A 27,278-nucleotide genomic window follows, 5' to 3' on the forward strand; every position below is an offset into this window, starting at 1 on the left:
ACCAGTTGTGGGATAACAACCAAGAAAAAAATAGGACAGTCTTAGGATTAGCTTTCAGTATCAGCTAAGATACAAAGTTTGAAAATGTTCAGCTGAAAGGAGCTTCTAGAGTCTTGAGTTGTAGGCTACATGGGAAGGGAGTAACTCTCAAGGTTTCGTAGTGTCAATTTTCCAAATTCCATTCAGGACTTTGTAAGCTTGGTTTGGTTGGATTTCATTAGTTAAAACAGCAGAATAAACAGTTTGAGATCAATGTGGAAAAGGAAGCATGAACTGGGCCAAGAGGAACTTAATGAGGTTCAACAAGAACAAGTGCAGAGTCCTGCACCTGGAAAGGAATAACAAAATGCACCAGTACAGGTTAGGAGGTGATTAGCTGGAGAGCAGCCCCATGGAGAAGGACCTTGGAATCCTGGTGGACAACAACTTATCCATAGGGCAGCAATGTGCCCTTGTGGACAAGAAGGCCAATGGTATCCTGGGATGTGTTTAAGAGGAGTGTGTCCAGCACATCACCCTCTACTCTGCCCTAGTGAGATCTCACCTAGACTATTGCATCCAGTTCTGGACTCCCCTCTTCAGGAGGGACAGGGATTTATTTGAGTACAATGAAGGGAGGGCTATGAGGATGATTAGGGGACTGGAACACCTGCCATATGAAGAAAGGCTGAGAGACCTGAGGCTTTTGCATCTGGAGAGGAGAAGGCTGAGAAAGGATCTAATTAATGTGTATAAATACATGAGGGCTGGGCATCAAGAAGGAACAACCTCTTCTCACTTGTGCCCTGTGATAGGACGAGGGGCAGTGAATTCAAGATAAAGCACAGGAAGTTCCACCTTGACTTGAGGAAGAATTTATTTACTGGAAAGGTTACAGAGCCCTGGAAGGGGCTCCCCAGAGAGGTTGTGGAGTCTCCTCTGGAGGCTTTCACGACCTGTCTGGATGCATTTCAGAGTAGCCTGCTCTAGTTTTGGTCATGCTATGGTAGGGGGTGTGGGTTCAATGATCTTTAGAAGTCCCTTCCAGCCCCTGCCATTCAGTGATTCTGTGAGGGATATCCATCTAACACTCGGGGGCAGTGGAAGAGGAGGTGCTGATCTCTGGTCACCAGCATGAGGACACAGGGAAGTGGAATGAAGTTGTATCGGGGGAAGGTCAAATTGAACATTTGGAAAAGGCTCTTCCCTGGGAGGGTGACCGCTCACTGGAACAGGCTCTCCAAGGAAATGGTCACAGCACCGAGCCTGTCAGGGGTCAAGGAGCACCCGGACGATGCCCTTAGTCATGCTGTTGAGTTTTAAGCAGCTAGGAGGAGGAGTTTAGAAGGGAGTTGCACTCCATGACCCTTAATGGCTCTCTTCCAGCTTGATTCTTTCGGTGACTCTATTAAAGATAACTGCTGCCGTCCTACGGACCTTTGAACCCCCCCCCCCCCCCCCAATCCCGGTGGGAGCGGCATCCGAGGGCCCTGACCTCACACCACCCCCCCGCCCCAATCTCCCTCACACTGCGCATGCGCCGCTGCCCCGGGGCTGCGCTGGGGGTGGGGGCGCGGGGCGGGGCGGGGCGGCGCGTGCTGGGGCGGCAGCATGGCGGCGGCCGTGGGGCTCAGCGCTTCGCCCCTTTCCCCCGCCGTCACCGAGCTGTGCCAGAACGGGCGGGAGATCTTCCTGGAAGCTTCGCGGCTGCTCCTGACCTACGCGGATAACATCCTCCGGTGAGGGCGGCCAGGCGACAGGCGTGTCCACCGGGTTCCCGGCGGGTGTTGCCGCGGGGTAGTAGAGCGGCCGTCCCGACCGGGCAACACCCTCCGGGAACCGGCTGCTTCATCCTCCTGAGGGTGTGTGGGTGTTTGTTCCTAGCCTTGCAGACAGACTGTCTCCAAAGAGCAGCCGTATGGTTCGATTTGGGTTTTGTTACGTAATACCGGAGGTCCGGAGCATCTCACTTCTTTTAGATCATTCTTCAAAAAAAAAACAAACCAAACCAAAACAAACAAAATAAAACCTAAGGTTACTTTTCGCAGCAGAGTAGGTAGTGGCTGGGATTTTAATTTTCCTTATTTATTGCTGGTTGGTGTGTTTCGAGGGCTTGTGGGGTTTTTTGGGATTTGGGGGTTTTTTGCGATTTGGGGGTTTTTTGCATGTGCGTTAAAAATTCTGCATTGGCTCTGATTCTGCAAACGTTCAAGCGCCTAAAGATTCGTGGACGCACAGCAAGTCAGGTGAAAATAACTTCGTTTTCCTGTTGCCGTTCTCTTTTGAGTCAGTAATATTAGTATCAAGAGTTAATTACAGTTGTGAGTCAATATACAGTTAAAATATAAGTAAGTATAGTTAGGAATTAATATATAGTTAATATGTATTTCAGCGGGGTGGCTCTGTAGGGTGTATACACACAGGATATGTGATTGACCTTGATGTCTTAAAGCTACTCAAGATGTGTGTGCTGCCCCTCCCCATCTGGTTTGTCAGCTGCTTGCCAAAACGGTGCTGTGTGACAGAACAGTCAGTCCTGGGCTGACTCATTTTGAGGAAAGATGAGAGAGAAAAAGATTGAGGAGAGCTGAAAGAGGAAAAGGGAGCTGAGAGGTAGCCCTTCAGTAAGCAGAGGACACAGGTGTTTAACCCATGTACCAGGAATTTTATCTGTGCCTCCTTAGAGAGCCTAAAACCATCCAGTGTTTAACTGAGGAACTCAATTAGAAGGCTGTCAGGTGGAGGTGAATGTCCAGTTGTCTTTTAAGTGTCACTGCAGACTAAGCCCTGTTGGCTAGGACTGCAGAACACATAAATATGTACTTAAGTTGCAAACTAAAAATTAAAACCAATTTGGTAACTCAAATATAAATGCAGAAGGACATGAACTAAGTCAAGCTTTTAGATAGGTTTCACATTCTGCCTGCATGGTGTGAAGGAAGCTAACCTTTAAAAAAATCTCTTATGAATGGCTAATGTTGCTTAGTACAGTTACCCAGCTTTTAAGTGTTTACTTAATTTGCACACCTAATTAAAGCTTTCAATTTCTTCAGGAATCCTTATGAAGAAAAATACAGATTAATTCGCATTGGAAATCCAGCGTTTTCCACGAGGCTGTTGCCTGTCAGAGGAGCAGTTGAATGTTTGTTTGAGATGGGGTTTCAAGAGGTGAGTATAATTCTGTAATTCCTGAAGTCTTAATCAGTTTACACACTAAAATTTAAATATGGATTTTTTTTTTTGCTCTTGCAAGGCCCTGGATTTTGAGTTGATTTTTAGTTTCTTAATTTTTTTTCAATCCTTGCTCACAAATATTGCCAACAGATAATGTCAGTGAGTTTACTTCAGAAATCTGGTGGAACTAGAGCTAAGGTGATCAGTGATCACTATTCATTGACTTAATGGTCAGATACATGTCAATGCTAGCACAAAGGAAATAGTAGGAAACAAGGTGAAAACTTCTTTTCATAGTAGCAGCTCACTATTGGGTGCATTATCAGACAGTAGTTTACATATTCTTCGAGAAGTCATGGAGATCAGGGGAAGTCCCAGATGACTGGAAGAAAGTTAATGTAGCTTCCATCTACTAGAAGGGTTCAAAGAGGGATCCAGGTAATTGTAGACCTTACAGATCAGCTTTACCTCAGTCCCTGGGAAAGCTATGGAACCTTGGCAAACCTGATCACCTTCTACAACAAAGTGAACTGCTCACTGGATGCAGGGCAAGTCGTGGAAATTGTCTACTTGGGCTTCTCAAAAGTTTTACAATACCCTGTAGCCTCCTCTTAAATAAACTGATGAGTTATGGTTGAGATAAGTGAACTGTTAAGGTGGGAGCAGGCTGAGGGTCTGCACTCAAAGAGTGGTGGTAAATAGCTCTTTTTTTTTTTTTTTTGTGCTGGCAATTGGTCACAAGTGAGGTTCCCCAGAGATCAATATTGGGCCCCGTGCCATTTAATACGATAAGTGATCCGGATATTGGGATCAGGTGCACCCTGATGAAGTTTGCAGATGACACCAAGTTGAAGTAGACACTCCAGATCAGGAAGAGCCCCACTCCAGGAAGATCTGGACAGTCTGGAGGAGCAAGCTAACAAGAACCTGACAAAGTTCTAAGGGGACAAGTGTAGTAAGGCCTTGCACCTGGGAAAAATAACCCAGGAGTGCAGCAGAGACTGGGATCCTGCTGGAGAGCAGCTCTGTAGAAAGGGACCTGGGGGTCCTGATGGACAGTGAGCTCAATATGAGTGACCAGTGTGCTACAGCAGCAAAGAAAGGCAGAGGGATGCTGGGTTGTATCAACCGGGGACATCACCAGCAAAGATAAAGAAGTCATCATCCCACTCTGATCAACAGTTGTCACACCACACCTGGAATATTGTGGCAGATGTGGGCAGACTGGAGCAAAGAAGAGCCACAAAGATGACTTAAGGACTGGGAAGCCTGTTTTATGAGGAAAGGCTGAGAGAACTGGGTTTGCTCAGGCTTGGGAAAAGAAGGCTTAGGGGTGACCTTACTGCCATGTACCAGCATTAAAGGGTGTGTACGAGGAAGATGGAGACTCCATTTTTTTTTAACAAGGAGTCACATAGAAAAGGTGTAATGGGTGCAAGTTACTCCTGGGGAGATCCTGATTGGGCATCAGAAGAAAGATTTTCACTGTGAGAGCAGTGAGACATTGGAATAATCTCCCTAGGGAAGTGGTGGATTCCCCAACGCTGGACACTTTTAAGACTCAGCTGGACAGGGTGCTGAGCTGTCTCATCTAAACTGTGTTCCTACCTAGAAAAGGTTGGACCAGATGATCCTTGATGTCCCTTCCAACCTGGCATTCTATGGTTCTATGATACTGTAAAACTGTGTGTTGAAACTGTCATTTGGAAGGGAAAAGGAAAAGTCCTGCTCTTCTCCTTGTTCCTACCAACAGTAGGGCTTGTGTGGTTCCACAGCAAGTTAGACAAGGGAAGCTGATCTGATTAAAGATGGATCCCCCAAAACAACAAAAAAAGAAGTATGTTTTGGACAGTGTAGCTGCACAAGTACTAGTGTTGTCACCACAGCTGTGGAGGGCAAGAGACTACTGAAGTAGAGGGAGGGAGAGACTTACTCATTTAAAACAATTATGAAACTGTATCCTGAAGTAGCCTTGAATGATTTTTGATTCTGTTGAACTTAAAAAGATGTATTTTGAAAATTGCTTTGTCCTGAAACAGTCTCTCTCTTGCTAGAACCTAAGCAGCTGCCAAAGCTTGTTAGGCTGGAAGCAGCCTTTGTAATTACAGGAGAGGTGGGGTGAAAAGTCAGCTCTTGTTTGATAGTACAAAGCCTTTGCTACAGCTTTGCTTTAACCTGCCTGTTTGACGTTGCACTTCTGTATGGGTTCAGACATTATATTGTTATGGTCCAGCTGTTGTGAGACCTTTGCCCTCACTTTGGGTAAAGTCAATTAGCATAACTGTTCTAATTAAAAAAAAAAAAAGTGTGCTAAAAGAAACGGTGACTGCAGAAGTGTTCTGTGGATTTGTTCTCATGATGGTGCTCAGGAGATGAATTCTAATGATGTCCTTCAGCCAAGCAGTAGTCAGTGCAGCTAGTGAAGCACTCAAGCTCTAGTAACAGTAATTTTAAACATCCCATTTCTGTCAGATCTTTGGGAGCATGTTGGCTCAGTCTTAAGGTTTTGTGTGAACTGAGGCTTCTCTTCAACTGCAATAGCTAAAAATGTTTCTTCCTTTGTCTCTGCTTGGTAAGTCCACTTTTTCAGTTAAAAAAGTGAGGACTCATCTGCTGGATTGATACACTGCATTTAGTTTTGTTGTGATTATAATTGTTAAAGTGAAGCACTGCATCTGCAGTGATAGGTGACCTCATGTAACTGTGGATAAACGAATTACTCATTTTAATAAATAGAAGTGCTGCAGTGGTTGAAACTGAAACTTAAAGTATAAATGTTCAGGATATCCTTGTTTTTAGTAACCTCTCTCTTCATAGTAAGTACACTGATAATTTGCTTTTGTCGTAATTACTTATCTTTTGTCATGCTGCCAGTAATGATGTTATAATCAAACATAGGAACCCAGAAATCAAGGTGGGTACAGGTCTCAATAAGAATAATGTTTCCTGACTGAAAACTTATAAAAGATAGCAGTATAGAAGAGAATTCCCAGCAGATGCCATTCTCGAGGCTTCTTCCCCCAATACTGGCTGTCCTCCAGTGTTGCCTAGAATTTTTCTGCTGTACTGAGAACTGAGTATTTCTGTTGTTGCTGCTTTCTCTGCCAAACTGTAATTGTGTTCTCCATGTATGGCTCTGTAAAGTAATCTACTAACAAAAGTATGTTGTTATGAACCCCTTTCTCTAGACTGACTGTACATTCTTGATCTAATAGTTTCTTCTTTAAGAGACTTAATCTAAAAACTGAATCCTGCCAAGTTCTAGTGTGCTAACTTCCAGTAAATTATGTAGCTTTTAGTTATAGATACAAACAGCTGACTATCTTAGGCCTGCATTAACTGCTGAATTAATTTGTCTAAATTTCAGGGAGAAACTCACCTTGTTTTCCCTAAGGAAGCTTCAATTGAGCAGCTACGTAAAATCAGAGATTTAATTGCTGGAGAGAGGAGTAGCAGACTGAATGAGTCAAATCAAATCCAGAAATCGGGATCCTCTGAAACAGCAGCTACCACTCAGGCGGTTGCATGTCAACCTTCAAGACCTGCTCTTGCCCCTGCCCACCAGCAACAGGAAACATCATTTGTGCAGTCTCTTGAAATGGTAATTATAACCTGAGAACTTTGTAGGCACACTGATCTTGAATATAAATATTGAAGAAGAGAGAACTGTTGGGACAGGTTGTTCAGAGAACCTGTGTAGTCTCCAGATGTGGGCGTATTGAGGACCTGACTGAATAAAATCCACATCAGGGTGGGAAGGAGTGGAAAGCTAAGGCTAGGGCTGTATATCATGTTTGGTATTTAAGAGCCAGCAGAAGAAGGGAGCACAACCATAATGTTTATAATTGTTGATGTCTCAGTTCATGCACCTATACCTGTAGCTTGTGAAGACTTTGGGTTTTTACATGTAACTGTTGTGAGAAACAGCAACTTAATGAGGCAACAACAAATCTAAAGTTATTTAGGCTGTGTTTCCTTTATCCAAGAGATTGGCATGAAATTCCCTATCAAGACAGAAAGGGAGAGTCCTTTCATCTGATGTTACTTGACCTGGTGGGAGAGGACCACCTCATCACATAAGGTCTCATACAGCTTTGAAAAATGAAATCATGTCTTTTGATAGAATGTGTAAAGGTTGCTTTGATTTAACTTTCTAAAGAGTTTTTCCCCCAAGAACCAATGTCACTTCAGTCTTAAAGCTGTTGTAAGATGAATCCTTCCAAAAGTTCACATCTCATACATCCTTAAACAGAGTTGGTCACTTTAAAGTGGTATTATCTGTATATTGCTGGATTCTGAACAATTTATTTCTGGTATCTATCCAAGATGAGTGGGCAAAAGTACGGCAAAGCATAGTTTGAACTGATGGCTCTTAGTGAGAAAGGGAACTCAATGATCTGTCATCACCTATAATGTCTTTTGGGAAAGGAACTGTTGTGGGCACATGAATATTGAATCATTTAGTGTAATTAAATTAGCATGCTAGTAGTTGCCTATGAGATACTCTACTTGGGTTTATTTGAATTTGTTTGAGGTGTTGGTGGTGGTTTTTTTTTGGTTTTTGGGGGGGCTACTTCTTGGATTTTACTGTTTCAGCTACTTCTGCAATGGTGGATGGAAGCGATTTTATGAACCCTCTAGAGTGACTTGCTGCAGTACTGATAAGTACTGGAAGCTTTGAGGCTTTAAAAGTTATGTTGATCTTGCAATGAGAAATGTTACAGACTTCAAGCTGACACAATATATTCTGAGGTTAATCCTTGTCATTTGTAGTTTTTCTGCCCTGAGTTACCCTAGCCATCAGAGTTGTGGATCTATTTCTCTGCAGCTCTTATTTTTCCATGTTTCTTGATTCACTATTTGATTGGACCAAACTTACGCAATTCAGGGACATTGCTAATGCAATATTGGCTTGCAATTAGAATGCTGCATTTCAGATGATGTCTTCAGGAAATTACACTGGCTATAGAATTTGTTCTGTAAAGTCTTGGTTGATTGGAAGGAGGTCCATGGGCTGTGGCTTGGCCATTTTGCTTACAAAGCAATAGCTGTTTTGGTTATAAGTGAGCATATTGCAGAGGTATAGTTGTATTATTGATGTATGCACTGCTGTCAAATGTCAGAGAGATTTAGAGTGGTTTCTGTTGTGCAAGCATTTTTATTTCTTGCGTATGCATTACACCTGTGGTTCATAGGAACCCTGGTAAGCTCAGGGAAAAGTGACTTGAGACAGCACAGAAATACTCCTAAATGGCATAGTTCTGGGGACATAGCCTGCCCTTATTTTGCCTCATTGGTGTCTTGTCTGTATTTCTTATCATAACACATGCTTGAGACTTGAAGAAAGGAATGCTCTGGCCAGTCATTATTGTGGTTTATTGATTCTGATCTCTTCCTGAATGACACAGCAATAATAGGAGGAAAGGTGTATCCAAACTTAGATTTGCAGCGAGGTTTACCACATGTCTGGATGTTTGCATAAGGCTTTATTGGTATACAGTTGCTTTCATGAAATGAGTTAAGCACTATTGGAATACTTGTGTTTACTAATGGGAAAATCTAAATTGTCAAAGATTTTGAGAGACTTTCTCCTGTTTTAAGCAGTATCTCTGAACACTCTTTCAGGAACCTGACAGAACATGAAGATCTACAAGCCAATGGCAGTCCCCAGCTTTCCTTATTTCTGTTCCCCAACTTGAAGTAATTCTTATCACAGTTGGGTTTGTGAGGTTAAATCAGTTACCTACAGCTGATGAGCTCCAGGAAGAGCGAAACCAGTTCTGTTCTGTTTCAGCAGTTATGAAAAGCAAGGACTGGTCCTGTAGTACTCTTCAGCATCAAAAGAACCACTCCTTATTTAAGTGTTCCTCTGAAAGAACTTACCCTCTGAAGAGTTCTCACAGCTGTGCATTGCCTTGCATTTGCAACTAGCATCTCAAGAAGGGGCTTTTGATGAAGCAAGGATGGTAGTTAACACGGCTAAAGGCTGAAGCATAACCTACCAGTAGAGAAAAGTACATATAGAAATGCCATAGTCCTCCCCAAAAAATATGATGGACTCTTAATTTTAAAGCCCCATTTAACTTTTTGGTGTTCCCCTTTAAATGAGAATAAATAGTTTGCTCAGCTACTAACTTCCCTGTTGTTAACTTGAGCTATTTATTTTAGTAGATAACAGCTGTACCTTACTGGGTGCAACATGTGGTTGCCATGAAGCAACCCTTTAGAATAACTGACTGAAAAAGCATAGTTCTTATATTTAATTTCTAGTGAAATACACTTTGATAGATGGCCAAAGGTCTGTCTATTCAAATCTGCCAAAGCTATGTGAACTGGTGCACCAATGTCCAGGAAATTGAATGAGTTATAGATTCTTTTGTAGATTTTGGGTAAAAGGTGTGCAGAAGATATGGCAAGGAGGTAAGTAAAAAACTTTTCCATCAGAGGTGCCTTTAAAAACAGTTTTCTCCCTGAATCAGTACACTTTTTCTCTCAGTACATCTTTCAGAATGCTTAAAGGTGAGAGAGCTGGCTTTAAAGTTTGGTTGGTGGTGTCTGCAATGTTTATTGATGTATTAACTTCACCTGTAAAGAAATCTATAAGGTAGCTACAGAATTATGACTGGGTTAACCTAAAATTAGTAGAGTTTGGTTTTTCTGACTTGAGGTGGAAGTTCATAAATCATCTTGTGACTGAAAATCCTTTTGCAGGCTGCAGGTATCTTGAAAGCACTTCACACAAAATTTGAGCATCTTGTACCGATGTACGAGAATCCTTCTATTCAGCAGAAAGCATTAGCTTCAATTCCTCTCCAGCAACTGAAAGAGAAGGCTCAGAAAAAGTTAGCACAAGCTACAGGACTGGACAAAGGTAATGCTAACAAGTTATTGTGTGTGAAACATTCTTTCAAACACCTGCACAATCCATATATATTTACTGTGCCTTAGGTATGTGGATTTGACCATACATCTGCAGGTTCCAAAATTATCTCTTTAAATTAAAATTACCTTCTTCCTAATTTTCTAATTTTCTACCCTTTCTCTCCTTACTTTGTTGTTGTTTTTTTTAAATTTTATTTTGTCATCTATGCATTACTGCTTTCACATAGAAATTTTTAACTCTTAATTTCTGAGTTAGTAGTAAACAGTGCTACAAGAGCTACAGCACAGGAGGGGAGCTTCTTGCTTGAGAAGCTTCTTGCTTCTTTTTTTGGAATTGTGTGTCCATTATTCTGTACATACTACAGTTTCAAATTTGGAATAAAATTTCAAAATAATGCTTTTTAATTTTAAAGTGAAATTTTGCATGAAAACTTTCTAAGACACAACCTTATACAAAGAAATGCTGTTCTTGCTAATGCTTAAATGAAGAAGGTTGTTCATGTGCCATTCTCTTGGAGTTAGAAATGAAATATAGGCATAAGGATTTGTGGTATTGGCAACTAAAATGTATATTTTCTTCATAAATGCAAATTTGTTTCGAATGTGCAAGGTCATTGCCAGTTAAAAATTATATATTTCTATTTTCAAATGACATTAAGATTTATTTTCAGCCACATAGGGAAATTTTACTTAAGCAAATCTATATTTGCTTAAATCTATATTTAAAAAAATACAATTCTAAGACCATATTTAAACCAAAAAATGCGTTTCACTGTAAAGCTATGACAGAAAGACTCTATTTGAAGAGGTTCTGTGAACTTGATGGGAGTGCTGTTTCTATACATGGCTTTGTGATGTCTCACAGAGCCACACACTGATATGTGGTTCTGTCTTTGGCTATAGGGAACATTTTGACAATGGATTATCACTGTAGTTTTTCTCTTTTAATAAAGTTATATTGTTAAGTAGGAAACCACATGAACAAGTAAAAAGCATTCTCATCCAGCAGTGTAGGACAATACAATGGGCAAAAGAGACAGTAATAAACGAAAATTATTCAAATTCATTTTAAAAAGCACATAAAGACAAACATACCCCTTAACTCTGTTCTAATTCTTTTGTGTGCATTATTAAAAAGGAGAAAGAAGAAAGAGGGTGGAGTTGTCAGATGCTTCTTCCCAAGCCATCGAGCTGATCTATTCAAAATAGATCAGCTTCTAGGCTTTAGTTTAGATTAAAATAAAGAAGGAAGGATGGAACTCCACTGTTTCGGGTCATGTTAGTTTGAGAGTGTTTTTAAAGAGCTTCATAGAAGCACTTCTTTGGAAATAGACCCTTATGATGCATATTAGACATTTTTTGCTCATAAGAGCTAGGAAGATTAAGGTCATTTGAGCAGAAATACAGAACTTTTTTCTGTTTCTTTTTACTACTTTCCTTTAGAAAGATGGATTGTGAATTCATAAATCATTGCATCTCATAACCAACTACTTTCTGTTCAAATAAAACATTCATCATTCTTTCCATGCAACATTTTCCTGAAAATTTATTTTTGAATGCTTGTTAACCTGAGATGGAAGAGTATCTCTGAGCATTGCAGCAGAATATACATTTAAAGATTCTAAGGAGTAAGAAGAGATGGATCTCTTTAGGAAGACTGGATTTTTTTAATTTGTTAATTAGGTGAAGTGGGATTATTTCCAGGTGGTGAAATGGTGACATTTCATGAACAGTTTCTTACACCTATTCTGAACACAGGAAAATAGTCCAGAAGAATCTAGGGGTCTAGTATGGTGGAGTAGGCTAGAGTGAAAAAAAGTAAGATATCCTTTGGCTGTGTTGAATAAGCTGACAAAGGAGTTTATTTGCTGAATTCATAAACAAACTCAAGTTTGTTCACGTGATGTATGTACATGTTCTACAATAATTAAGCTGTGCTCATAGGAAGTCTGTTGTTAATAAATCTCCTTGTCTAGACTGCTGCCAGTGTCTGGTTCTTTAGAATGATGAAATTTAAGCAATTCTTATTCCTAGTTTAATAGCTAAGAATGGGAAAATAATATTTAGGAGTAGTAAAAGAATTAACATTCTCTCTTCTGAAGCCCTGCAAGAATATGAAGAGCATGAGGAACTTTGCTGGGCTCCACTGCTTATTTAACTTGGGTTTTTTTGAGCAATTCTTTATTCTTACTCTAGTGGTAGTGTTTAGAGTGCAGACTTTTGTTCTTTAGATATATAGTTTTATAAATAACTATTTCGTCTTCAGAATGTAGAATTTCTTTTGTGTGTGTGCTTATATAATTTATTTTTACAATGAGACTTCAAAAAAAGGCCTAGAAATGGTTATTTATGTTGATACTGGAAAATTCAACTAAACTATTTTTTCATTTGACCTAACTCCGTGTGGTAAAAATTTCACAGGTGCACATGTGAATGAAGAGGATTTCTTGTTGTTGGAGCTCTTGGACTGGTTTAAGAATGACTTTTTTCATTGGGTAAATAGTCTTCCTTGCAGCAGGTGTGGTGGGCATACAGAGGCTAAAAGTGACAATCTGTTGCCTACTGATGATGATCTAAGGTGGAATGCCAGTCGAGTGGAAAATCATTATTGCAGCCAGTGTCAGTTCTGTAATAGGTTCCCAAGGTGAGCAGACAAAGATTTGCATTGTCTTTTTTTCATGTCTTTCAAGAAATAGCTTTGCATTTGTGTGTTTTGTGCACAAGTAATAAGTTGTTGGTTGAAAGAGCAGAGAAGCCATGTTAAGCAATGTGATAGCATAGTTGATGAACCAGCAATTGCTATATAAGATTAGGGATTTTTAAAAACAAAATATTGCTTTCTTTTATATAGCCTTGTTCTGAATACTTGTCTGATTTTTAAAAAATTATTATTTATTTACTCTTAATTTGGTAGCGTAGAGCTTTTAAATATAGTATGGTAATACGGGCATAGTATATAGGTAGGTTTTTATGATTTCAAGGAAAATTTTCACTTCTGTGGCAAATCAAGTATCCTGGTTCTTAATGTTTTTGTTAAGTATCAAAAGGACCAGCATGAAAAATTTATTATTTTAAGGTGAAATCTTAAGTTGATTTTGAAAACTGAAAAAAACCAACCAGATAAATTCCATTGCTGCTGACATGAGACAGAGCCATTTGAGTCAAAGTAGCATTCTGCTTCCACGTGTCATATCCATTATCTTCTGTGAACTGAATAGCACTGAAATCTCTTTAAAAAATCATCACAAGGACAGTCATAAGGTAGTTTCAATTATTCTGATTTTGGTTTATTTTGTTTTTCCCATGTAGGTATAATAATCCCGAAAAACTTCTGGAAACCAGATGTGGACGCTGTGGCGAGTGGGCTAACTGCTTCACACTGTGTTGCAGAGCTGTTGGATTTGAAGCTAGATATGTCTGGGACTGTACAGGTATCAGTATTCTAGAATATCTTAATGTTAAATCAAACCTATGGAAAATGAGGTTATGTGTTTTACAGTTCTCATATTAACCATCAGGCAGCATGTAGAGATTGGCAGTTCAGCTAACAAAGACAATATGTACTCAATTTCCTGTCTTGCTTTATGAGAAAAAATACAATTCTACAAGTAAGGTTTGATGATTGAATTCAGAATGATACCATATTTAGTCCAGTCTAAGGGACTACGATCTGAAAATAGAAAGAAATACCTCTGGTAACTTTTCTGAATATAAATGATCAGACACATTCTTCCACCTATTTCTTCATGTAATAAATGAGGAAAAGTTACAATATACTATAGCATTATAAAAGAGAACATATCCTTATAATTAATAGTTTATTCTTGGCCTTTTTTACATAGATCATGTGTGGACTGAAGTATATTCTTCATCTCAGAAAAGGTGGCTTCACTGTGATCCCTGTGAAAATGTCTGTGATAAACCTCTTCTCTATGAAACTGGGTGGGGAAAGAAGCTCTCCTACATATTTGCAGTATCCAAAGATGAGGTAGGAGAAATATTGAGTAATGAAACAAACTTGCCCTCACCAATTGTGTGGTGTATTGCATCTTGGTGTGATTTCCAGAATTATTATAGAAAAACGTATTTCAATGAGCTAACCTTTTTCAATGGAGCGAGATACCTGACAATTTTTTGTTGCTTTATTTTCTTCTTCTACTTGTGCTTGAGGTTGTTGATGTTACCTGGAGATACAGCTGTAAGCATGAAGAAGTACTCTCTAGAAGGACAGCACTCAGTGAAGCTACGCTACGTGAAACAATTAATGCACTAAACAGAATGGTATGTAGCTTTTCTTAGATGGATTTCTTTAACACAAATGTTTTTCCAGAATGCAGTCTTTGAACAGCAAAGTCCATGCACTGTGGAATATAAAATGCTGCTAACTGCACAGACCTCATTTTACATTGAATACTGAAGAATCACTCACAGTGCTGAACTTAGGTGAAATAAGCTAAGGAATGGTATGTAGGAGAATTATCGTATTATCTCTTACATGGTCAAGTGTGTGTCCACTTATGGTGTGTATGTAAGTTTTCTTGATGGCTTTGAAGTAGATTTACCCATCAACACATGTTAGGGGTCAACTACAACTGCTTTCTAACTATGTGGAGTCCTTGAGGGCAGCTGAGCTTTTTCTAGATCAATAATGCTGTTATATGGGAAATAATAGTATTTATGGTTATATGAATTTTAGGCCTAATTGTTTTTTTCCCCGACTTTACAAGCTTTAGGAAGTGGGAGAAATGACTCACAGGCTTTTCCCAAGACATTCAAGAAGCATTGATACCCTCAGTGGGGCTTTGGCTCAGGGCCACACACTCTGTTCATGCCTAATGTCCCCAAAACACATGGAGCCATTTGCACCTGCATGTCATGATCACAGAACCTGAGTACACACAGCACCTCTCTGCTCAGGGTTTTGCAGTCCCTAGTTGGAACAGGATGAACTTTCTTTTTGGCTCAATGTACTGGAATACCAGAAAAACTTTCAGGCCTAACACCTGTGTGTAGAAACTTTATTTCCTGTGATGATATACAGCTGATGGCTGTATAAATCACAACAAGCAGGTTATGCTTCTTTAGAGGCCTGCTGGCTTGAGGGTTATAGCCACATGCTAAGAGTGGTGAAGAGTTGAGCTGGATTCATGAATTCAAGCCCCATCCTCAATTGTTTTATCACAATTTGAATAATTTGAGTGACATAGCAGAGTGGAGCAGTGAGGAAGCTGACCACAGAGTAACAAAATAAAAGGAGGTAAAGGATCAGAAATAAATCTGTGCACTTTGTGCAGGGTTGCAGGAGTCTTCAAGCATTGAACCTTTACTGTCTACAAAACTAACCTGAGGATCCTTTCTTCTCATCTACTGGCAATAGAAAGCAGTCACTAGACTCTTCTACACCAGTTGTCTCTAGGGAGAGAGAACCTTAGAAACAAGGCACTAGTAAGTTGAAAAAATTACTCTGACTAGATGTCAGAGGAAAGTATAAAGCAGGAAAGTATAGGCAACTGACTTATGGGCTGACTTGCCTGACCTCTTCCTCAGCTCAATGATGTCAACATCAGGTTGTCACTTACAGAAGTCTAGTGAACTCCAGTAAAAAAGTGCATTGCCATTTCCAAAAGATGATACTGCCCCTTGGTATGTTGGCCTGTTTGTTTTGTTTTTTCACCTACTTTATAGGAAAGTGTAGCTCATGAGTTGACATGAGCACTTTTCAAACAGAAAGAACAGGTAGTTTTGGTCATGCTTTAAATGAAAATTCCATTAAAAACTAGCACAGGAAAGAAGTCCATGTGTGCTTTCAGGGCACTCATGTATATCTCCTCCCTTTCTCTACATATGGAATATCCCAGCCCTCTCTTCTCTGTGCTGCACACTTTCCCTACTGCTTTGCAGCATTAAAAAAATGTCTTGGGGTTCTGTTAGAATACCTTTGTTTCTTTTGAAGGTATCTTATTCTGAGGAGCAACTCACTCTCCTTTTCTACAAACTAACTTATACTCACACTACCCTCTTCACACACATGCTTCCTTTTACCCACTAACTGTTCAGAATAGGTTTGATTAATTTAATTTAGTAAGTGGATAATAAATTTAATCCCTCTAAATAACTGTTCAAACTCCTTTTTTTTTTTTTATGGTTGGTACTGGATTTCAGGGATTTAGAGGCAGTTTGTCATTGGATTGCTAAAAAGAACAGTTTTTGTTTCTCATATTTGTCCTCATCCAAGGGCCTTGCTGAAAGTTCATTCTAAGGTGACAATGCAGTGAGAAACAAAGGGCCATTAAAAAGCTGCTGTGTGAGGTTCTCTGTGTCATATTCAGCATCATCTGTGGTTGGCAGAGGGGTAAAGCAGCTGACCCCTGGAACTGTCATGACATTTTACAGCATTATGCTGCTCAGGTCTCCATTTCAACTACTATGCTTTTACCTTCACGGCAACACTGTGGGTAATGGATGTAGGCAGAGACCTCCAATAACTGTCCCTTCTCCTCTCTAGGAGGAATTGAAGTCTTAATTTCTTTTGATGCAAAACTCAGAAACTGCATCTTTCAAGCTCAGTTCTCCAAGTTACAGCTAAAGAGAAGCACAGTATGCAGTATATGTTATAACCTGTACTGCAATGCCAGTGAAAATGAAATCTAAGAGATAATTATTGTGCTTTTCTACATAAAGAGCAACTTTTTTTGGTCATTATTTCTCTGCATGTCTGTTTAGTGCCCAAGTGGAGACATCACAGCAGTTCAAAGGATGTTGAGTGACTGTCACTGTTAAATGGAAGAGGCAAAGATAATTTAATCTATTCAGAACACAGTTTCTCAGAACTTTGGGTCAGGCATTCCTAAGTGAGTGTATTGCCTGCAAATTGCCAACCATCTGATGTTATTCTATAGTACCATATTGCACCCTGGCTGCAAAGTTTCTCTACACCATGAGTACCTTTTTATGTTACCTGCAAGAGACAGTCCCTCATTCCATTCCATTGTATTTTACCCCTATCGAAAGTGGGGAAAAGACCATGAACCTTCACTGCTTTCATTGGGAATTTGATGGTAGGGCAGAAAATCAGATTATTTTTCATCTGCTCTGGGCCCCATTTTTTGGTGGCGATTGTGAATGATTATAGGTATAGCCAGGTAAGCTCCTAAAAGGAAAATTAGTAATTTAGGTTGAACTATGAACCTCTCATGGTGATTTATGTGAGAGGATTTAGTATTCCTTGTTTAAAGGTTTGAAATCTGATTTCCACCCTCAAATTTTCTCTTGCTTACCCAGCAGTGGGTCAAATAAAAGTTAAAAATTGCTGACCTTCCAAAACACAGTCCTTCAGGAAGCATCAGCAGCATAACTCACCTGTGATGCAGAACTGATTTTAAAGATGCAGTTCACAACCCCTCTTCCTTCCTATTTCCTCTGTCTGCCAAAGAAAGGTGGGGCCTGAGCACGTATGTAGGGGGTAATACCTTAAGAAAAAACAAAAGCAGGAAGTTTGAGCCATTGCAGTTAATAATGGAGCTCTTGGAATCCTTTCCAGTACATGAATGCTGTTGATCACAGTGTCATTTTTTGGAAATGTATATACAGGTTTTCCCAGGTCAGGCAGTGTTGATTTCTATAGAGCCCAAGCATTATGCATATCTTGCATGCTGCATGGGCATCTCTGATTTCTTAGCAACAGCTAAAACCACCAGTGTATTATCAACATTCTTCTCATAGAAAAAATAAAAACTAAATCTAAAATAACATACTAAATCTAAACCAGCACTATTCTAGCTACTAGTAAGAAAACTAGCTCTATTCCAGCTGAAACCAGGGTGCTTCTGAAAGACTCCTTTTGTGCTGAAGCACTATTCTGTAACACATTTGTTTCAGAAACCCTTACAACAGCTGCAGAGCAAGGGCAATTAATTCTCAGTGTGGCATCACCGATTTCATCGGTGGTGACCACTGACACTGGCATTCCCTGCATCAAAGTGGCTTCAAGAAAATAGTAGGTTGGTATCTTAGCTTAGGGTAAGCCATGCTAAAGATCCCCTTAGATGGAATGAGTTCTGCAGTGCTGCATATATCCAAAGTGGCCAGGAAAGTGTTAATTGCAGGGAGGCCTGGTTTTTCATGAGGAATTGCTTGAATCACTGCTTCTCATCCATCAACACAAGCAGAGGTGTATAACCCCCTTGCTGTGTTAGAACTGGTATTTGGCAGCTGGAATTCGTTCAGCTGGAGCTGTTTCTCATAATTTCTTTGTATCTACTTTCCTTTATCCAGTTCCATATTGTTGTCTGTAACAAACCCTTTCAAATGTGTCTTTTCTGATCCCTAATGGCAAAACTCTGGGATCAAGACTGCTTTGGAGATAATTGGAATAGTTCTTAGCCTGAAGTTTCAGGTGCTAGTTATCTGAGTGTGCCTGCCTTGAGAGAACACCAAAGTAGAAAAAAAAAAAAAGTTGACGTGTAATCATTTGCTTACTCAGTGTTAAATTAAATTTTCAATCCCTGTCTGGCATGTATCTGCACATAAGAAAAAAGGCTTCATGTTTCAGCTCTGTATATTTGATGTAAAAAAATCATAGAAACAAAACCCCAGCTCCTCAATTTTTTTTTTCAAGTTATGTACCAAAAAAATGCCCATCTTTATTCATGTTGGCAAAAAAAGCATGTTATGCAATTCTTTCTCTTTTCCACTAATTTAATTGGAAGCATAGTTGATATATTTTTATCTATTGTCTGATATCTGCAAAAATATTAATATCATAGTTTGTTTATTGTAGAATCAGCCACTTTGAAATAACTTGCAGAGATGAACTGAATCTTTTATTTAATCTCAAAACCAAGACTGTTGCCAATTAAATTGTTCCACCTTAAAGAAAAGTTTGACCTAAAAGTTATGCTTCTTTCTCTTCCCCAAAATATTGTCAGGAACAGCTATGGTACAGGATACATATGTATAGCTATAAAATATGCTAGTGTTTTATCATCCAAGCAAACATATTACAAACCTAGCACACACTTTATTTTAAAATCCAGAGAGTGCATGAAATTTCACAGCAGAATCATTGCTGTCAAATGACCCTGCAGATATGACTGTTTTGTGTTTACACATGTGGTATGTTTCCAACAGTTAATCTGAGCTTTAAATGGTGGTCTGTTTTTTCAATTGATTTTTTTTCCTGTTGGTGTCACTGTAGAGCAGAACTGAAATACCATTTTTCTAATTTTTTTTTACTTTGTTTCTTAAATGTATTTTCAGAAACAACGATCTTTGTCAGAAAATAGAAAAAGAGAGCTCTTGGAAAGAACGATTGTGGAGCTTGTTGAATTTATTTCTCCTAAAACACCTAAACCTGGAGAATATGGTGGAAGGACATCAGGTTCAGTGGCTTGGAGAGTAGCCAGAGGTGAAATTGGCCCAGAGGTATTTAACATTTTTACTGGTGACCATCTTAGAGGTAGCTAAACAGAAGTTCTATGGTTATGCTCTGCAGAGGAATAGCACGTCATGGTAGGTAGCCTGCATACTTAGTTTAGACAGGAAAACTTGCAAAAAAACATTAGGTGCAAGTTTGATGTGAATCCAGCAGAGATCCATAAATAATTTTTGAGGATTGATGATGGTCTATTCATTGTAAAAATTGTTGGGAATCCATAGCTAAAGTGTGTTTTGCTCTTACAAGTTATTTTTTTTTCTCCTTTTAATTAGTTATAGTGTGTCAGAGCTATAAAATTTAGGGCAGTTGGAAACTGTTGGGGAAATTAAAAAAAAAAAAGTTGATTTGCAGTATTAGTCACTTGTGGGTTAAAACCTACTCCCGGGTTTTAACCAAGATTTTTATTAACAAAACAATATGGGAACAATTAGGATTGTGGAAATGGAGCAGTCTCTTTAATAATAAGCTTATTTGATTTCCATATCAATGTTTTCAACTATTTCTGAACACAAGATTTTGTTTTTTAGTATTTAATGCTCACATACAGTTTCCCAGAACAGAGGCATATTTAGCTTAAGTCAGCATGCAAAGGTGTGACTTAACCCATCACTTGTTGTATCAGTTTTGAGTGATCCTGTAATGTGGAATGACTGACAACCCTTAATAGAAGCAGTTGGGTGAAATTAATGAGTTTTATAGAATTGTTTATGTTTGAGAAACTAGGAGTTTATTTCAGGTCTCCGTAGTTTAGAAGATTTAATTTCTGCTTTGCTGAAACTCATGAGGACAATGACAAACCTTAAAAAAAAAAAAAAGAAAAAAAGGTAATACCGTGAAATTACAAAGTTTGTACCTTAAGTTTTTTTGAAGTCAATTTGTAAACTGCCATATGTAAGCATCTGTATATGATAGTCACAGAATTAAATTTCCTATTAAAAATAACAATTTACTTACTGATTGCACAAGGAATATACTCAACATAAATTTTCTAGTTGTAACATGTTAATCTCTTACTTAAATTTGCTAATTTTATGCTATTTTATTGGTAATTAATTTCTAGAACTAGTTATATGAAAAACTTAAGAAAATTACTGCTGCCCTCTGAAAAAGGTGCAGGTCTGTTGTAGGAAACTAGTTTAAAACCTTGGTTTTGCAGAAGTGTTTTTGTCCATGACTTATCTTAAAAATGACATTTTTGCAGTTGGAAGCAAAACTAAATTAGGAAACCGTGGCATGATGTTGAAGAGTAACATGGTTCTTACTGAAACGTAGCATAGAATTAAGTTTTTTTCCCTTTTCCAGAAAAGAAAAGAAGTAATTTTTATTCCCTCTGAAAAAGAGAAGACATCTAAACTCTTCCACCTCGTATACAATATAGTAGAAGACAGTTATACACGGATTTCCAATAATAATGAAAAAATATCTGGCTGGGAAACAGGTGTTTGGAAGGCAGAGTCTCTTTGGAGAAAGGTTGAAACAGATTGGAAAATGGTAAGGATAACAGTAAAAGCATCTGATTTACTGTAAAAGTATGATAACTGCAATAAAATAGAAAACTTTTACCAGTGTTTGGCATCAAAACCTCTCTTGGTACCCACAGAATTTATCTGACTTAATAAATGTTACTGTTAAGCTTCAGGTAAGATTTCCAGATGATTTAAGGAACTGAAAGTAAATTTAGCATATTTTCAGAAAGCATGACCACATTCTCTGCAGATAGGTAAAATCCTTGCTAAAACACAAAATCTATAAAAATTTACTTCTTTCCTACACTTTTGGGCAAACACACAATACTGTTTTGTTGAAAAGTGGTACTTATCTCAAAAAAATTTTCTTTTATTTGGAGAATAGTTTTATAGTATCTCTTTGATACATAGCCAATAAAAGAATTTGTCATCCTAAATATTGCAGGTAAAATATATATATACAAGCAAAAACCTGTCAGTTATCAGTATTGTTGTATACACTGCCCAGACTCCTGCCCATGTGTCAGGACAGTAAGCATCAGAAGAGTCATACACTCTGAATCTGATAAGAGAACTGATGATTACAAGATGGGAGGAGTTCATTTACCAGCAAACATCTTTTTCTGCAATGGCTGCCAACTGTGGAATTGATCATTGCTGGCTGGAACTGTAGCATGTTATTGTTTTGTTCCTCTGTTTTCAACTAGTCTGAAATGTCTCTAGCCAAACAGTCTTCTAGCTTGGTTTCTTGCTTAGGCAGTGGTTTGCTTCTCACTGATGAAAAGTGGAGCTGTGGAGCTAAGTATTTAAGTGTCTTCTGAGGTTTTCTTTGCTGGTCTATACATGACTGGCTTGCAAAATGCAATGAGAGTTATTTAAAAAAAAAAACAACAAAAAAAAAAACCAAAAAAAGAGACAGAGAAGGAATAGGGGTGGAAAAATGAAGAATAATATAAAAGTTGTTACAACAGGGTAGATAAATGGGAAAAGAGAAGTAAGAAGACCTCATAGTCAGGGACAACAGTTTTTCTAGAAAAAGGATGAGGTCTTGAGAAATTAGGAGCTACAGCTCCAGGTATATCTCAGGCTTATGAGTAAGGCATCTTGGTTCTACAGGAATGGCATCCTGCAGAATGCCAGTGTATGAATTTCAAATGCCTTTTCATTTGGAGTTGTTTGTAATAAGGAAAACAACAAAGGAAAAGATTGTTTGGGGTTTGCATGTTCTTTTTCAAAGGTCTTTAGCAGATCTGCAAGGTATGGATTTGGAGTTTTTTCAGCAGCTCTCCAAGAAATTTACCAGCCAAAGGGGCCTTCCCAGAAATGTTTTATCATTTAGTGTGTAATGAAAGGAATTTAAATGTAAAAGACACAGTAAAGGAGAAACAGAAAGACCCATTAGTTATGTATTGTCTTGCCATTGTTGTTGATAAAAATGATTCAGATATATGATCATCTTGGACAATCTGAAAGTATCCATCTCCATTGTTATATGTATATTTTCTTGCTATTCAATGTCACTTGACTTTATGGTATAAAACCCAAACAAGTACAAACCACAGATTAAAGCGGATTACCCAGACATAACTTGGCATCCCTGGCTCAAACAAGCAGACCACAATAGGGGATAATAAGCATGATAAGAACTTGCAGATCTGAAATCAGTGGGTCTCTAAAAAACGTTTTCCAGAAAAATTCCTCCAGTGGAAAAGAATTTGAATGAGTCATTTTTTTCTTCCCCGAATCACACTTTTTTCAAATAATTCTGAAAAAGGAGCAGCCAGGTGTGAAAGTTAGAGGACAGTCAAGAAGATACAAAATGGAACTTCTGGTTTTCTAATAAAATGCTTGAATATTATAGTGGAGAATGAGACAGGCTAAGATTTTAGCTTTTACCCCATTAGGCCTATGTTTAGTTCACCTCATCCAAGTAATAATAAATAGTGTGAGTTGGCTTCCTCTTGCAAGCAAGGCAATTCAGTAGGAACTGATCAATGGAAATCTCTTGCTAGAAGTAGCTGAGGTACTTTAAAAAAAATGTGTGGAGATCAGCACTTCCATGAGCATTAGGATTGTATTCACATGAAAGGTTAAATTGTTACATTTTTGTAGGTAAATTCCATGTAACAACACCTCATACCTTTGGGGTTTTTTAGATGTCTTAAACATGAGAATTAATGTGTTGGTGCATAGTAGCACTAAAATTCTGTAAAAATTTCTAAATCAAGGTGGGATCTTTAATAAAACATATTTGAGGATTCTGGTGCACTGGAACAGGCTGCTCAGAGAGGTTGTGGAGTCTCCTTCTCTGGAGATATTTTAAAAAAAAATAATCTGGCTGAACTTGCTTAGCAGGTGGGGCTGGACTGTATGAACTATATGAGCTCCAGAGGTCCCTTCCAATTCCTACCATTGTGTGATTCTGTGATATTGCTGTGTTTTATTATCATTTTCTTCAGGTTGTTCTTTCTAGACGAAAAACTAGAGACCTATGTAAGTCAATTCAGTATTACTTTTATCAGAAGCCTAGGCATAACAGAATATAAATTTTCTTAAGATGAGATAAATTTTCTTAAGAAAGGATTCTGAAGGGATCATGTCTCCTTAATCTGTAATGTCTTTTACCTTGGTTTGCTGGTAATAGATCCCAGGCTTGAAAAGGTTTCATTAGATGTGTATTACAGAGTTCTTACAAGAAGGATTCATAGTAACCTTAATGAATGTTAATATACGAACTTGATTGTTCAGTAAGGTGGAGTTTAGAACACCATTGGAACTGCAGGAAATTTTGCAAATATCTAACAGCTCAAATTATGTTAATAACAGGATTTATATATTTCTGGGATGTATAATTTTCTTTAACCAAGACATGTTATACATACATATACATATGCATATACATATATATAAAAGAAATCTGCTTTATATAAAAAAAAGAAGTGTGCATTTCTTTAAGTGATAAACCTGGGTATTTGTGGCTTAAAATTTACCAAGCATGTTGAAATAGATTAGTGTTTGACTACGAACATGTACAGTTATATAGCTGTGGACAGACTTAAGGATTCAGTATGACATTATATACAAAATCATACTATGCACAGTTTTAAAAATTCAGAGGCATCATAAAGAATGCTGTGGTGGTATCTTAAGGTACTTATGTCCTTGTTACAGCAGTTAATTAAATGTGTGTGGATCTATCTCAGTTTTTGAAATGCTCACTATGTCTTCTTTCTATTTAGGTTTATTTAGCCCGAAAAGAGGGGTCATCCTCTGCTTCCATCAGCTGGAAGTTTGAGTGCAAGTCAGTTGGTCTAAAAATAGACAGCATTTCAATTAGGACAAGCAGTCAGACATTTCACAGCGGAAGAATCAAGTGGAGACTTCACTCTCCAACAGCAGAAGTTGCTCTGATAGGTGGTAAGTGTGGAATTTAATTCATTATATCGTGCAGCAAAGGTGTAATAAATAGTTTATATGGAGAGCACTGTTAAAACACTAAAAATGAAATGCAAATGTATTTTTGACTAATCCAATCAGTCTTTCTTAGTGAAGTCAAAAAAAATACCGTGTATTTAATCAAAATTGGTACAGAACCCAGTTTTATCAATATGCACAGCTCTCTCTGCAACAGAGCAGAGTTAGCGAGAACAGAGTGGATACAAGATAGCTGTGTGTTTTACTAGGAAGGATAGATTCTTCCAAATGTGGTGGCTTCAATCTTAACTGGCTCCTCTGAGCTCAAAAACTAAACAAGTAACTAAAATTTTGCAGCAGGGTTGTTTTCTGCCACTGATAGATGAATTCCACTATCTGCAACTAAGATCCTTAAAAATTTGTTACAAGTTACCCTTTTTAGCATGCATTCTAGCACTACATGCATTCCCGAGCAGTGGCTTACTGAATTGTTTTTTTTCCCTTCAATAGATAGAAGTCTTTGCTCCTATTCAGATTTTTCTGGTGCAACAGAAGTTACTTTGGAAGCAGTTCTAAGTGGAGGGGATGGCAAAACTGCATGGCAGCACACACAGCTCTTTAGGGACAGCTTAACTGGATGTGAAGAAAATTGCTTGGAGATAATTGTAAAACTCAGTGACCTCTGAGAACCTGAACCAAAGAGATGTTCTTTGGATTCCTTGAAGCTGTTACACCGTGGATACAACATGAAGATTTGGTTGGCAGTTCCTGTTCATTCTGCTGGAAGCTAATTTGCTGTTTCACTACTTCCATGTAGACAACTTGAAGCTGCACGTGTATTGAATAGGTAAACATTAAAAAAACCTTCTTGATTTTAAAAATATAAACACCAAAACCAGGGGATTAAACCATTAAATACCCTTTTCTTAAACTTTATGATGAAAAGGAGACAGCTTTTAGGAAGCAAAGACCAATTGTAATTGGTTTTACTTTGGAGTTCTAGGGTTGGCTTGCTGGTTTTTTTTAAATAATCTACTCCTTGGAAAAAAAGTTTGAATTTAAATTTCCTGTTACAACAGATGCTTGTAACAATTTTAAAGTATTTTAAGAAATAATCAAAGACTGCGATTATTTTAAGGAAAAAAATTCAATTTTATGTAAGAACTAGAAAAGCTGAAATTAAGATCAATGTAGAAGCAATCTTAAAATGGTCTTCTTATATATCTAAGTATTAAGCTTGCATCTAACACCTATAAATGTTTGGAAATATAATGGCGTGCTAGGAAAATAAAAGAATTTTGAAGAACATGTTCATTATGGACCTAAAATATCATGAGCTGTGATAAGAAATTGAGACTTAAAACTGAGTAAGAACATGAGATTGTTTTGTATTAAAAAGCAGGTTGTTTGTTAGACATACTTTTTAATTATATAAAATCAAATTTGCTTACTTTTTAAAAGATTTATTTAGCATGTAGTTTAAAATTACATTTTTAAGCTATTTTCTTGAGTTGCTTTGAGTGTTCTTCCCAAATTGAATGTAAAAGTGTATACAACTTTTCTGTTCCTTCATGCAGCATTTAAATTTCTTGGCATTGACTATAATAAAAACTGCCACCCAGGAGATGTCAGTTGTAGCAGTGCTGTGAATAAAGTGTATGTTCAGATTAGGTGGTCTTTATCAGAGAATTTAAAGAGGGCTGTGGCTGGATTGTACAAGAAATTTTCTATCATAGGACCATAATGCAAAGCTTAAACTATAAAAATAAAGGGAAAATAGGGTGGTGTTATTACATCAGTGTTTTTAAAGCTTTTTGTTCTTTTTTTCTAACTCTTCCAACCCCTGTATTGATTTGAAAATATTGTCTAAAATAATTTACATTGAAATAAATGCAAATTTTCAACAAATCTAAGCAAATATTGACTATTCAGATTTTATTAGGAAACTATATGCACAGTGAGCATAGGCATCAAAATTATACTACAGACATCTTAAAAAGCAGCAGAGTGTCAGCTCAGGAGTGACAGAATGATGTATGATGGATTATATACTTCACAGTGTAAAGGGAATTAGAAGGACAGTGTCTCTTGCTTAATACAGAACAACATAGTGACAGGGAAATGTGTGGAAGGGTGTTCATCTACAGTTAACTGATGCCAAGTGAATTGGCCCCTCTCCATTCAAAGCTCTTCCTGTATTTAGCTAAACCTGTATCAGCTAAACCCTAGTTCTGAGGCTTTGAGTGGAATCCCAAGAGGAAAGCATGTTACACTAATTTGTATGCTATGTGGGAAGAAAATAAGCAAAAAAAAAAAGAAAAAGAAGACTTTGTGACACAAATCAAGGAAAATGTTTCTTCATAATTTTGGTCGCTTAAAAAGATATACTTTAAGACAAATTATCTCCTGTGTTGTTTTACTTAAAATAGAGAACTATGAGGTATTGCAGAACAGCTCAACTGTATTTGATAATTTGAAAGCAGAAGGCAAAATAAAAGTAATAAGATAAAAGTAATTTTCTCACAAATTTGGTCACATAGCTGCTGATAACTTAATAAAATCTTCCACTCAAACAGCAAAGTAGTTGAAGTCCATAAATAAAATGTTTGAATGAATTAAAAAGATTGAAAAATGCCTCAGCAGTCTAATCAATCAAGGAGTACTATGCATTTGTAAGATAACATGCAATGAATAAAAATGTTTGGTTTAGGACAGAATTTGTGAGTAAAAACCTCCAATTGAATTGAACTAATCTGAAAAAAAATTAATTTAAGACTTTAAAGTGTCTTTCAAAGTACCCTATGAGTAGTGAACATTTTGAATCTCTTCATGCCTAAACTGTTTTAAATGCACTATTTTTCTCTGTTGATGTTGATTTCAGTGCAACTCAAATATTAATAAACGTTTAATTATTTTTTGAAACCAGA

The 27,278-nt window shown here is 37.8% G+C and overlaps 1 protein-coding gene across 1 annotated transcript; it reads left to right on the forward strand.

The window, feature by feature from the left end:
* The first annotated feature begins 1,510 nt into the window (after positions 1–1,510).
* NGLY1 (N-glycanase 1) lies at positions 1,511–27,278 on the forward strand. Its single transcript, XM_071735475.1, has 12 exons — positions 1,511–1,718; positions 3,033–3,147; positions 6,521–6,754; positions 9,865–10,024; positions 12,457–12,679; positions 13,345–13,466; positions 13,878–14,023; positions 14,206–14,316; positions 19,294–19,458; positions 20,774–20,962; positions 24,177–24,354; positions 24,862–27,278. The coding sequence occupies exons 1-12, from the start codon at positions 1,591–1,593 to the stop codon at positions 25,035–25,037; spliced, it is 1,947 nt and encodes a 648-aa protein (XP_071591576.1). The 5' UTR covers positions 1,511–1,590; the 3' UTR covers positions 25,038–27,278.

The sequence above is a fragment of the Heliangelus exortis genome, chromosome 2 (assembly GCF_036169615.1).
Source record: "Heliangelus exortis chromosome 2, bHelExo1.hap1, whole genome shotgun sequence".
In the NCBI taxonomy this organism is placed as follows: domain Eukaryota; kingdom Metazoa; phylum Chordata; class Aves; order Apodiformes; family Trochilidae; genus Heliangelus; species Heliangelus exortis.